Source organism: Phyllobates terribilis, unplaced genomic scaffold (genome assembly GCF_046119375.1).
Source record: "Phyllobates terribilis strain yellow unplaced genomic scaffold, ASM4611937v1 Scaffold_5__5_contigs__length_657084704, whole genome shotgun sequence".
Lineage (NCBI taxonomy): Eukaryota > Metazoa > Chordata > Amphibia > Anura > Dendrobatidae > Phyllobates > Phyllobates terribilis.
In genome coordinates this window covers 327644645-327658406 of record NW_027362765.1, presented here as the reverse complement: position 1 = coordinate 327658406, position 13762 = coordinate 327644645, and the positions used below count along the sequence as shown (strand labels likewise).

Here is a 13762-nt window from a genome sequence, read left to right as displayed (position 1 = left end):
GTCTTTATTCGATCCGTCCTGGCTCGCGGTACCACTGAAGGACCTGCCGTCACATGACTAAATGACGTCAGCGCAGGTCCTTCAATCCACCACGATCTGCTGGCAAGCCAAGACAAGCACACGGGGGGCCATCAGAAGGTAAGTATAATATTTATTTTTTATTTTATTAGTTTTTTTACAGGTTCTATGGTACCCGGGTCCGGAGGAGAGTCTCCTCTCCTCCAGACCCGGGTACCATCCGCACATTGAAACGCATGGAATGCGCATGTACAGATCCAGTGATGCGGATTCCATGCGTTCCAATGCAAGTCAATGGCGGCGAAAATGCAGCACTTCCGCAATATAATTGGTAGTGCTGCGTTTTTTTCCGCAATGATAATCCATAGCGGAAATTTCCACAGCATGTGCACAGCACATGCGTATTATCATTGGGGAACATGGCAGGCCTTCTACCAAACATTTTTTTAAGCGTTTCTGCAGCGGAATTGCCGCTGCGGAAACTCTAAAAACACGCATTGTGGGCACACAGCCTTATATGACGCGCCCTCTGGGCCGTGGGATACTCGGTGCCGAGCCTGTCGTTGCTAGGGGAGATGTCACAATGGCGGTGACCCGGTCCATGACCCAGGGTGGTCAATCAAAAGGGATATTTACAGGGGAATTAAAGTTTTTATATAAAGTTCGTGACGCCACCTGTGGTATGCAGCTATATGGAGTCGCCGCTGCGGAGAAGATCCTCTGGAGCTGTTGTTAATGCAGCAGAGATGGTTCAGCTCTACACATGTAGAGCTAAGCCCCAGGGCTGTGCTGAGATGTTATAGATGTTGAGGTAGCGGTTGTGGTGCAATGTAGTGCAGGGATGATGGCGCAGCAGTAATAATTCACAGAGACAGTGGGGTGCAGTCTTCCGGATTTACTCACAGTTCTCACTTTGCTCCTGGTTACAACTGCAGATCATAACTTCCCACGTCGTGCTGCGTTCACCGGGCAGGGGTTCAGCAATCTCTCAGGTATTTCAAGAGTGCCTGACAGAACCCCGTTCTATATGCCCTTCTCAGCCGTCTTCCTGCGCTGGCTCTCACCCTTCTTTCCCTGCGCCTCGCAAACAGTGTCCCAAGCCGGTATCCTCGGATCTTTCTGGGCAACCTGGAGTTCCCTAGATCCTATGTGGTTACCTTTTTGGCGACTCGAGTGCAGATGTGGCAACTGCACCCTGAAAGTACAGAAGCCTCCGGTTTCTAGTTGAACTTTGTAATTCTCACTAGTTAGGGGCCGGCTTGATCCCTCCACGTCCTGGTAGATTCGGGCGCACGGGTGGCATCCAGCACTTCCCGTACCCCTAGGATCCCCTCTTTCCTTGTGGAGCCTTCCTTTCTGTTCCTCTCCCCAGTCAGTCTCACCTCCTGGGCCTCTCACTAGGCCCGCTCTTCTGAGCAGAGCTCCTGCTCCCACTCACTGTCCTCCTCTGACTGGAACCCTTCTAGATGGTTCCATCACTTTTTATACACTTGCCGAAGTGCTCCCCTGAACTCCTTCCTCCACCCACACCCACTACATGGTTCCCTCTACTTTGGTTCCCCCCACTCCAGCCAGGGACAGGGCTCAGCAGGAGATCGACGCATCTTGACCCTCCTGCTGGTCTGGAGTAGTGTAGTGTTGGATGCAGGTGTTAGGGTCCAGGGCAGTACTCCTTCCTTACCTGAGAGTGAGATACCACACCTCTGGGTGAGATGCAGTACCTCTGTGGCGACTGAACCCGCGGGGCGCCACACTTACCCTTGTGAAAATGCAAAATTTGGGACCAAAACAACATTTTTGTAGGAAAAATATGATTTTTTATTTTCTCGGCTCAAAGTTATAAAAATTCTATGAAGCACCAGGTTTTTTAAGGTGCTCATCACACATCTAGATACATTCCTTGAGTGATCTAGTTTACAAAATGGGGTCACTTCTGTTTTTTTTCACCGTTTAGGCACATCAGGAACTCTGCAAACGCGACATGGCATCTGCTATCTATTCCTGAATTTTGCACTCCAAAATTCAAATGGCGCTCCTTCCCTTCCACACCCTGCTGTTTTCCACCACATATGGGGTATTGCTGTACTCAGGAGAAATCACACAAATTGTATGTTTCATTTTCTCCTGTTAACCTTGTAAAACTGCTAAATTTGGGGCTAAATTAACATTTTTGTGGGAAAAGTTAAAATGTTAAATTTTTCTTCCACATTGCTTTAATTCCTGTTAATAAACATCTTGAATGTGATTTTGAGCAATTTGAGGGGTGCAGTTTTTATAATGGTGTCATTTTGGGGTATTTTCTATCATATAGGCCCCTCAAAAATGATGTGGTCCCTAAAAAAATGGTTTTGTAAATTTTATTAGAAAAATGAGAAATTGCTGATCAACTTTTTACCCTTCTACCTTCCTAAGAAAAAATAATCTTTCAAAAATTGTGCTGATGTAAAGTAGACTTGTGATGAATGTAATTTATTAACTATTTTGTGTGAGCTAGCTATCTGGTTCAAGGTCATAAAAATTAAAAGTATGAAAATTGCGAATATTTCAAAATTTTCACTAAATATGCGATATTTTCATAAATAAATGCAAGTCATATTGAACAAATTTTGCCACTGTCATGAAGTACCAATATGTCACGAAAAAGCATTCTTAAAATCACTGAGATACATTGAAGAATTTCAGAGTTATTAATACCTCATAAATTGACACTGGTCAGAATTGAAAAAATTAAATTTAAACTTAAAGTCTGACACAACATGTATAAATTTAGCCGCTGAAGAGTTAATGAGAAGTAATATCTGATTGGCTAGAATCATACCGTATATATACCTGAAGTTAGCTAAGGCACAGATATTCCATAACCTCTGAGGAAACATGTTAGCTTACCTTCTCTGCCTGGCATGCTTCCTGTGCGTCAGAGACATAGGGGCACAAGAAGACACAGGTGAGACAGGTTTCCCTTACCTGGCACTAATCAATCAAGTTTTATATTTCTATTCCCTCCTTTTCAGTTAAACTTCCTTAATGGTTATTTTTCTTTTAATTCCATAAAGCTCAAATTTCAGTGGAGTTCACTGTTATCAACGACCTTACTGGAGACAACTTTAAAAATGGCATTATTATGTCGGTGAAGAAAGGATCCACTGTTCTTGAGGTCATGAAGGAAGCAGAAGCACGCGATCCTAAAAACTTCAGGTGAGATGTAGCAGAGATGTAGGTTGTTGGATTAATCTTTGTGACTAGACCAGATGTGGAGTTCACAGTGGTTCTAAAATAGAATTGTACCTGAGCAAAGGGACAGATGGTCCTTGGGCCCCTCAAGCTTCAGTGTACAGGAAAGCAGCTTGAGAGGTTCTGTTGTGGGCTGACATATTATGGTATCCTTTGTGGTGAATAAACCAGCCAAATTTTTTCTATAAGAGAAATCTGACTCCTCTTTTTGTATCTTTCCGGACTGTAACATACAGTATATAGTGCCCCTTATTATTGTGTGGAGTCTGAACTACAAAATTCTGAGACCATCTCACCCACTAATGTAGATTGTTCTGACTATGTGTTAAAGCTTATTAAGGTTATATGTGGTTTTCAGACCATAAAAAAGCTAAAAAATAAAAAACTTACCTTTTGAATTTGTTGTCATGCTGTTGGTCATCAGAGTCCACTACAACTTCTATAATCACATTCTTGTAGCCAGTCCCTGCCTGCCTTTATGTGAGTCAGATTTTTAGGGGTTGTTAAACCACTTAAACGAACCAAGTATGGACTGCAAACATCTCAGTCATGTAATTTGTCAGAAGTTACATAGAATACTGATTAGGATAATGGACAAAATTCACACTAGTGGTCACCACTGATACAAATAGCTAATATAAATTGGAAAGGGTATTGGGAAAGAAAAAGGTGTGAATAAAATGTAACTTTTATTAATATAATTAAAAAGACTCTTGTTTTATAAAAATTATTTATAAATTAATAATCATACATCAAAAGATGTATATAGGGCTACTGTTATATAATTTTAAGCAGTTCAAGCCCACAAGTTTCTTATTTTAAATGTGAGGACACAAAAATAAATTGTCCACAGCGGATGTCCCTATTGTTGGCTGGGTATTATAAGTTGATATCTCAAGTAGCCCAACTCTCTCTGTCAAATAATTTAATTATTATAAGTTCCATATATAAGATACCGTAAGAATGGGAGGGATAATGATATATTCTCCACTAGTGAACCTCTTATAGCTTCTTATATTTTCTGCACTGTTAATAAATAATTAACAGTATTAATAGGGAGATAAAATGTTAAAGTTAAATTTTATTCACACACCTTTTTCTTTCCCAATACCCCTTCCAATTTATATTAGTAATTTGTCAGAAGGACTTGCTTGATCCTCTGCACCTTGTTCTTTGGCTTGTCTTGGTAAAGTGTTGTTCCTCAAAGATGTATTTCATTAAATCTAAAGGGTTTGTTCCAGATTTAGAAAAGGTCTGATATTTATTCTCCAAATGTCATAATAATATTGTCAGTCATGGGCTAGCTCTATACTCTTTCTTATGAGTCCAAAACACTCATAATACTGAGTAACGTTTTTCTAATATCGGTCATAAAAACACTTCATACACAAGGCTTTTGGTTCATGTTGTTACTGTCCAGTCATAATTATATTTCAAATCTATGGACTCATATTGATGCCACTGAACAGTGCTTATTTTCTCTCATATTATTTCTCTTATTGTCATAAAGGATTACTGAAGGTGATGCTGGTTTCCTAAGTATAAAAAAATGATGCTGGTTTTATAAGTATATATGCTCTGAGCTGAAAACAGAACGTCATCTGAAAGCTGGAGTGTCTGCTCCAGTAAGGGGGAAAATAAGAGCACAGGGCAGCCAGACAGGTGTTGGTAATGGGGGACTCCATTATTAGGGGAACAGCTAGGGCAATGCGTCACAAAGACAGGAATCACTGAAAGGTGTGTTGGCTTCCTGGCTCTTAAATTTGGTACATCGCTAATCAGGTTGACAGATTACTGGGAGGGCCTGGTGAGGATCCAGCGGTCATGGTGTACATCAGCACCAATGAAAAAGTTACAGGTACGTGGGAGGTCCTCAAAAATAATTTAAGGGAATTGGGCTGTAAGCTTAATCCCTAAACGACATGCGCTGTACATGCCTCCCCCTTTAATTTGGGCTCCGGCGCTGAGCCAGCATCTTTCCCGTCACATGACAGATGATCTGATAAGCTGTCATGTAACCCTAACAGCCGCAGGTGGAATACCGATCCACCTGCGACTGTTAACATGTTAAATGCTGTTGTCAATCTCCGACAGCGGCATTTAACATGGCCGCACAGGAAACGCGTCACATCACATGATCGTGGGCCATTGATGGGTTGGCATGACAACCCGGGGTCTAGAGGAGAACCCTGTGTTTGTCATAACCTATCTGCTATGAGCGCCACTCAGCAGTCGGCGTTCATAGCAGATGAGCACTTTTGTTACACAAATCAGGGCTGAAGCCCTGCTATGTTAAACACAGGCGATCTCAATGATATCAATAAAAGGGATGGACTGCACCTTAATTGGGACGGTGTAGCTGTGCTGGGGGAAAAAATGGCTAGAAGGTTGGAGGAGTGTTTATGCTAGGGACTGGGGGAAGACAATAACTGTACAGCTGGGGAAGATGGCGTAAATAGTGACCTGGGCATAAGTAATCAAATCGGGGGTGGCATGGGGGAAGGGGTTAGGACAGTCAATACCCTAAGCAAGAATAGAGGTACAGAGAAATACATAAAGTGCATGTACACTAATGCTAGAAGCCTCACCAACAAGATGGAGGAATTATATTTAATATTGTTGGAAGCAAATTATGATATGATGGGGATAACAGAGTCATGGCTGGACAAGAGCTATGACTGGGCTGTTAATTTACAGGGCTATAGTCTGTTCAGGAATGACCCTACAAATAAGTGAGGGGGAGGGGTTTGTTTATCTGTAAAATCATCCCTAAATCCCATCCTACGTGATAATAGCCATGGCCAAAAGTGTTGGCACCCTTGAAATTGTTCTAGAAAATTAAGTATTGCTCCCAGAAAATGATTGCAATTACACATATTTTGTTATATATATTTTTATTTCCTTTGTGTGTAATGGAGTGAAAAAAAAACAGCGAAAAAAAAGGCAAATTGGACATGATTTAACACAAAACCTCAAAAATGGGCAGGACAAAATTGTTGCCACCTTTCCAAAATTGGGGTAAACAACTTATGTTTCAAGCATGTGATGCTTGATCAAACTCACCTTTGGCAAGTAATAGGTGTGGGCAATATGAAAATCAAACTTTAAACCAGATAAAAAGGGGAGAAGTTGACTCATTATTTGCATAGTGTGCCACACTAAGCATGGAGAACAGAAAGTGGAGATGAGAACAGAAAGGGGAGAAGAGAAATGTGTGAGGACTTAAGTCCATCTCCAAAGATCTTGATGTTCCTTTTTCCACAGTGCGCAACATGATCAAGAAATTTGCAACCCTTGGCACTGTAGCTAATCTCCCTTGACGTGGACAGTAGAGAAAGATTGATGAAAGTTTGCAACGCAGGATAATCCAGATGGTGAATAAGCAACCCCAATCAAGTTCCAAAGTAATTCAAGCTGCAGGCTCAGAATTCATCAGTGTCAGTACAAACTATCCGTCAACATTTCAATGAAATGAAACAATGTGGCAGGAGGCCCAGGAGGACCCCACTGCTGACACAGAGAAATAAAGAAGCTAGACTGCTGTTTGCCAAAAATGTACAAGAGTAAGCCATAATCAGGGCTCTGGAGTCAGACTCGTGGAGTCGGAGCCCATTTTGGTAGAGTCGGAGTCGGTATAAAATGGACCGACTCCGACTCCTAAAATATATAATAAATTGAGTACAGTAATTCAATGCAGCTTGTGGGGAATATTTTTTCATAAGAATTTGGGAAAGTTATGAAATGTCCTATAAATGTCTGTCCTATTCCTGATCTAAGGGTCTACACTTTTAGCTGAGATTAATCTGTGCTACAGTAAATTTATCACTTAAACATGAGCCATGTATGTGGGAGTCGGAGTCGTAGAGTCGGAGTCGGTGTCATGGAAATTGAGGAGTTGGAGGTTTGGCTTACTGACTCCACAGCCCTGCCATAATCCTTCTGGTCAAGCATCTTGTGGACAGTTGAGACCAAGATAGAACTTTTTGGAAAAGCACATCATTCTAGTGTTTACCGAAATGAGGCCTACAAAAAAAATGAACACAGGACCTACAGTCAAATGTGGTGGAGGTTCAAAGATGTTTTGGGGTTGTTTTGCTGCCTCTGGCACTGAGTGCCTTGACTGTGTGCAAGGCATCATGAAATCTTAAGATTACCAAAGGATTTTGGGTTGCAATGTAGTGCCCAGTGTCAGGAAGCTGGGTTTGCATCCTAGTTCATGGTTCTTCCAGCAAGACAATGATCTCAAAATTCTTCAAGAAACACCCACAAATCGATGGAAACAAAGCGCTGGAGCGTTCAAACGTGGCAAGCAATGAGTCCGGATCTAAATCTCATTGAACACCTGTGGAGAGATCTTAAAATTGCTGTTGGGAGAAGGAACCTTTCAAATATGAGAGACCTGGAGTAGTTTGCAAAAGAAAAGTTGCCCAAAATTCCAGTTGAGAGGTGAACGAAGCTTGTTGATAGTTATAGGAAGTGATTGATTACAGTTATTTATTCCAAAGGGTGTGCAACCAAATATTAAGCTGAGGATGCCAACAATTTTGTCTGGCCCATTTTCGGGGTTTTATGTGAAATTATATACAATTTAACTTTATTGCTCTGTTTTTTTGTGTTCCAATATGCACAAAGGAAATAAACGTGTAAAACAAAACATGTGTAATTGCAATAATTTTATGGGAGAAATACTTAATTTTCTGGAACAATTTCAAGAGTGCCAACAGTTTAAGTCATGACTGTATATGTGAGGCTAATGAAAATGTAGAGTCCCTCAGGGGGGAAATACTGATAGGCATTTGTTATAAGACTCCAAATATAATGGAAGTGGCAGAAAATAACATCAGAAAGCAAATAGATGAGGCAGCGAATCAGGGAGAAGTAATTATTATGGAGGACTTCAAGTACCTGATATAAATTGGGGAGAAGAAACCTGCAGGTCGAGGAAAGGAACCAAATTTTTTCCAACAAAGAAAGACAAATACTTTTCACAAGTGGTTCGGGACCCAACAAGAAGGGGGACACTTCTAGACCTAATATTAGCTGGACCACATATCAAATATACAGTTTGGGGCTCACTTGGGTAATAGTGATCACAAAATAATATGTTTTCAAATATCTTTAATAAGTAGTGTTGAGCCACCCCCGTAGTGTTTGAGTTCGGTTCGGTTCGTCGAACACCCGTGTGTTCGTCGAACTGTTCGTCGAACACCTTCGAACACCGTTAAAACCAATGGCAGGCAAACAAAAACACATAGAAACACATAGAAAACACCTTCAAAGGTGTCCAAAAGCTGACAAACTGCTCAGAAGACATAACTAACACATGGAAAAGTGACAAGTACATATAGTCATGCGAAAAGAAAAGACGTGGAGGAGTAAAAGGAGGGGGAGACACAGATATAGGCATGTCATGCCCTTCTAAAATCCAAAAAGTGAGAAGCCGACACGGTCAGTCCGTTCCTGCCCGTGCCACCTCCGTGTCGCCGGGTTTATGCCAGAGCCGCGGTGGACCCTGACGGCCAGCCCCCCTCTCCCAATACTGGTGCCTGTCCGCTGGTGGGTCGAGCGAGCCCCCCTGTGGTGGAGGCATCTCTAAGCTTTTTAATTTAAATTGTCTCTCTAATTTGAATGAATACACTTTAAATCCTTTTACAAGGATCTATTGGAGGGCAAGTCTCATGCCAACAGCTGCGTAATTCCAGCTTCGGTAGCGTCCACTAAAGCTGCTGCAGTTAAAAAGCTTTTATAAGGATCGAGCTCGGCTGTCCACCGCAAGGCGTCCTACCGCCAGTCCCAGCCCCTATGCCTTGGGGTGCCTCCTGATGCTCTTCACTGAGTATCCCGTGGTCCCGAAGCATTTCCTTTGAAAAAATTAAGTGTCCAAACTACAGGTGGTGTAGCTTGCTTAACAGCCGGTATAATCCGCTGACTAGCAGACACTGCTACTAGGCACAAAGTATTTCCTCGGCTAGATGCAGTTAAAAATTTGTAATTAGATACTCTCGTTGGATGCTGAGAAAGCATTCCATAGAGTCTCCTGGCACACCATATATTATTCTCTTAAAAAGCTTGGGGTAGGGGTCTAGGGGACCCTTTTATAGCCAAAATCACGGCCCTGTATCGCAATACGTCACCTAGGCTGAAGGTGAATGGAACTGTCGCACCCTAAGGGCTCCGTTGCTACAGAGGTATTGCACCTCACCCAGAGGTGTGATATCTCACTTTCAGGTAAGGATGGAGTGTGGATCAGGACCCGACACCTGCATGCATTACACCACATTGCCATGGGGCAGGGCGACCAATATGCCCCTGAGATGGGCACAACAGTCCCTGTCCCTGGCTGGAGTGGGGGGAGGGAACACTGAGGAAGGGGAACCCTGCAGTGCAGGAGCAGGGAGGAAGCAGTTCCTGGGTGCATTGAGAAGGGAGTATAAAAGGTGGGCACCATCTTAGTTCAGTGCAGAGAAGTCTGAGCAGAAGTGACAGGGAGCAGGGGCTCTGCATGAGCTCTGCTCCGGAGGCGGGCCTAGTAACAGAGGCCCAGGCCTGGAAGAGGGAGAAGGAAGGAAGAGGAGCGGAGAAGGCTCCAGGAACGAGGAACGAAGGGATCCCAGGGGTGCGGACGGACGAGTCGCCACCGCACGCCCGAATCCACCTGCGTGGAGGGGTCAGGCCAAAGGGGGAGACCGGTCCCCGAAACTAGTGGAGGCGGGAAACGACCCTCAGCTAGAAACAGGAGGCTGTGACATTTTATGTGGCGCAGCCCGTCGCTACTCCCGCTAGGAAGGCACCACATAGGGTCAGGGAAACTGGCGCCAAGTTTACCAAGAGGAGGCCCGAGGCAGCCGGACAGAAGGGTTGGTAAGAAAGGCCAGACAAAGGACACACAAAGGGGGTCCTGTGAAGCGCTCCAAAGTTATCTGAGAGTTGTCTGAGCCCCTCACCTGGTGAGCACAGTACGACGTGGGCAGCCGTTACCTGCAGAAGTGGTCTGGATAATAAGAACTGTGAGTAAAGGCCCTGGACTGCATCACTGACTCCGTGTCGTTACTGCTGCTGCCCTGCACCATCACCCCCATCCTCCGCATACACTGCCCTGAGGCTATACTCCTCCCGTGGGGAGTTATGCTACGCTTTGCTGCACCCACAACACCAGCCTCAGCGGTCTGCCCTGCAGCGGCGGTTCACTCTGACCGCAATCTACGGGTGGCGTAGTCGGATATTTAAACATCAAAACCACATAAATAGTTCCGCCACTGGTTTGACCACCCTGAGCCACGGAACCGGGTCGCCGCCACGGAGACTACAACCACCAGCATCCACCAAAAAGGGTCCGGCTCAGGGTGTCCCAAGGCCCAGGGGGCGCTTCAGAACATTTTCATCACCTTTCATAATCACCAATGGGACAAGGCAGGGATGTCCTCTGTCCCCTCTCTTATACATCCTAGTGACGGAGCACCTGCTCTCATCAATTCGCCATAACCCCAATATTAGGTGGATTGAGGTGGGAGGCACCGAGTACAAGTGCTCTCTATTTGCTGATGATGTCCTAGTATATATCACTCAATCACATATATCCATCCATGCTGTTATGGCTGAAATAGATCACTTTGTTACATGGTCAAATTTTAAAATCAATGCAGCGAAGTCTGAGGCCCTCGATGTCTCCCTCCCCAAATCCATACAGGATTCCATCCTGTCCAACTTTCCCTTTGCCTGGCCCTCACAGGGTATCAAATACTTAGGAATTCCTATTCATAGAGACCTCTCCCGTCTATTTTATCTTAATTTTGGGCCCTTTATTGAACAACTCCATACAGTCCATGGTTGGCAAGTTAGAACTGTAAGATTCACTACGTGAACCACTGGTGTTTTGTGGAAAAGCACATGTATACTGTGTTCCAAATTATTATGCAAAAAGTGTTTAGGAGTTATAAGGGAAGAATTTGTTTGTTTGTCAGTTAAACTCATTGATGGTGATGTGTGTCAGGGCTCTTTATATCACTGTAAGCAATTGCAGACACCTGTGCTAATTAGTTTGGCAGGTGTGTCCAATGAAAGGCAAGACTACTTAAGAAGGCTGTCCCACATTATTAAGCAGCCTAGATTTTATGCCAAAATGGGAAAGAAAAAGGATGTGTCGGCTGCTGAGAAGCAGCAAATTGTGGAGTGTTTAGGTCAAGGCATGACTACAATCAACATTGTGCGATGATCAGGATGAAGTGTCTTGGCAATCAAGAAGTATGTAGCTGATTCACAGTACACACGTGTTTGTGCTGATAAGGGCAAATTGAGGACTCTTTCCTACAGGCAATTACGTCAGGTTAAAAGAGCAGCGGCAAAAAAGCCTTGTCATAGCAGCAGACAAGTTTTTGAAGCTGCTGGTGCCTCCAACGTCCCCCGAACAACAAGATGCAGGGTCCTTCAGAGGTTTGCAGCTGTGCGTACGCCATCCCGTCGACCTCCTCTATCCACTGCACACAAGCAGAAATGGCACCAGTGGGCCAAACAATACATGAAGACTGACTTCAAAACTGTTTTGTTCACGGATGAGTGCCGTGCAACGCTCGATGGTCCAGATGGATGGAGTGGAGGATGGCTGGTTGATGGACACCCCACGCAAACATGGCTACAGCACCAACAAGGAGGAGGTGGAGTAATGTTTTGGGCTGGAATCATGGGGAGAGAGATTTGCGGCCCCTTTAGGATCCCTGAAGGGGTAAAGATGAACTCCATAATGTATGTGGAGTTTCTCAAACAGCACTTCCTGCCATGGTTCAAGAAGAAGAACCGTGTATTCCACAGCAAGATCATTTTCATGCATGATAATGCACCGTCTCATGCTGCACATAACACATCTGCATCTCTGGCTGATATGGGCATAAAAGGGGACAAACTTATGGTGTGACCCCCATGCTCCCCTGACCTCTACCCCATTCAGAACCTCTGGAGCATCATCAAAAGGAGTGTCTATGATGGCGGGAGGCAGTTCACATCTAAGAAACAGCTCTGGGAGGGTATTCTGTACTCGTGCAAAACAATTGAAGCAGAAACCATCCAAAACCTGACAAATTCAATGGACGAGAGAGTTCAGAAGCTCCTTTCGAACAAGGGGTCCTATGTGCAAATGTAACATCACCTAGAATAAAGTTTTGAGTTGAAAACTGTTTGATTTCAGTTTCTAATAACCTGCTAATGCTTATAATTTCAAAAATGACCATTTTTTTGGTCTTTATTAAAATGAAAAGGTTGATCGAAGAGTGTGGGGTATCTAAGAGTGTGGCAACCCAGTAGTCAGGATTACTTCGAATTCTGACAATCTGAGGGTCATGTTGCAGGTAGTGCAGCAAGAAGGCACTCATGTGTCTTGCGCATCTAGGAGCCCCAAAATTATTTTCCGGGTTAGATGAAGCTAAAAATTATTATTAATTTTAAATCTGGTGGAGCTTAGTATAGATGGCCTAATAGAATCAGTACTGCACACTGCTACAAAGCCAAAATAATTTTCCAGCCACGATACAGATAAACATGATTAGTAATTTGAAAGCTTAAAACGGTTGGTGAGGTGATTTTAACCAATCATCAAGCTTTTACTCTCCCCAGGATGACACAGGGGTAGAAAAGTCGTTTCGGATCCATGATTTGTTCATCTTTATGAACGTGAGTCTGTCTACATTATCAGTGGAGAGCCGCGTGCGCTTATCTGTCAGCACACCACCAGCAGCGCTGAACACACGTTCAGACAGAACGCTGGCTGCGGGGCATGACAAGATCTCCAAGGCGTAAGTGGCGAGCTCCGGCCATTTATCCAGATTGGAAGCCCAAAAAGAGCAAGGGTCCAGTGACACAGTCATGGCTTCAATGTTTACTTGGAGATACTCCTGTACCATCGTCTCTAGGCGTTGACTATGTGTCAGACTTCTTGTCTCCTGTGACCTTGCAAAGGATGGGCTAAAAAGTGGTGAAATGATTCCGCAAAATTGATGTTACCAGCAGATACTGTGTTTCTGTTACGGTTTGAGTGCTGAACACTTGACGGTCTCACGGTTGGCAAGTTGGAACTGTGAGATTCACTACGTGCACCAATGGTGTTTTGTGGAAAAGCACGTGTAAGATTCTGCAACAGTCTCTGCTGATACTCCTGCATGCGTGCATCCCTTTCTATGGCAGGAATAATTTCTGCAAATTTACTTTTGTACCGGGGATCTAACAGTGTGGCAACCCAGTAGTCAGGATTATTTCTAATTCTCACAATTCGAGGGTCATGTTGCAGGTAGTGCAGCAAGAAGGCACTCATGTGTCTTGCGCATCCAGGCGAACCAAGTCCCTGTTGTGTTGGTGGCGAGGTAACAATCATGCTTCCTTCCTCTGTCCTCTCCCCCCAACCTCGCACAACAGAAATGTGATCAAGGTCTCCCTCATCTGATGAGTCTTCCATCAGTTCGTCCTCCACTTCTTCCTGGGCTCCTGCACCTTCCTCACTAGTTTGGCTGCTACCATGCGCCCTGGTAAA

The 13762-nt window shown here is 44.1% G+C and overlaps 1 protein-coding gene across 1 annotated transcript in view; it reads left to right on the top strand.

Moving 5' to 3' along the window:
* The window catches only part of LOC141273146 (cobalamin binding intrinsic factor-like), a 146948-nt gene that overhangs the window by 118242 nt on the left and 14944 nt on the right, over nt 1-13762 (top strand). Inside the window, exon 7 of the mRNA XM_073684590.1 lies at nt 3072-3213. Within this exon, the coding sequence (XP_073540691.1) occupies nt 3072-3213 (142 nt within the window). The remainder of the gene's footprint in view (nt 1-3071; nt 3214-13762) is intronic.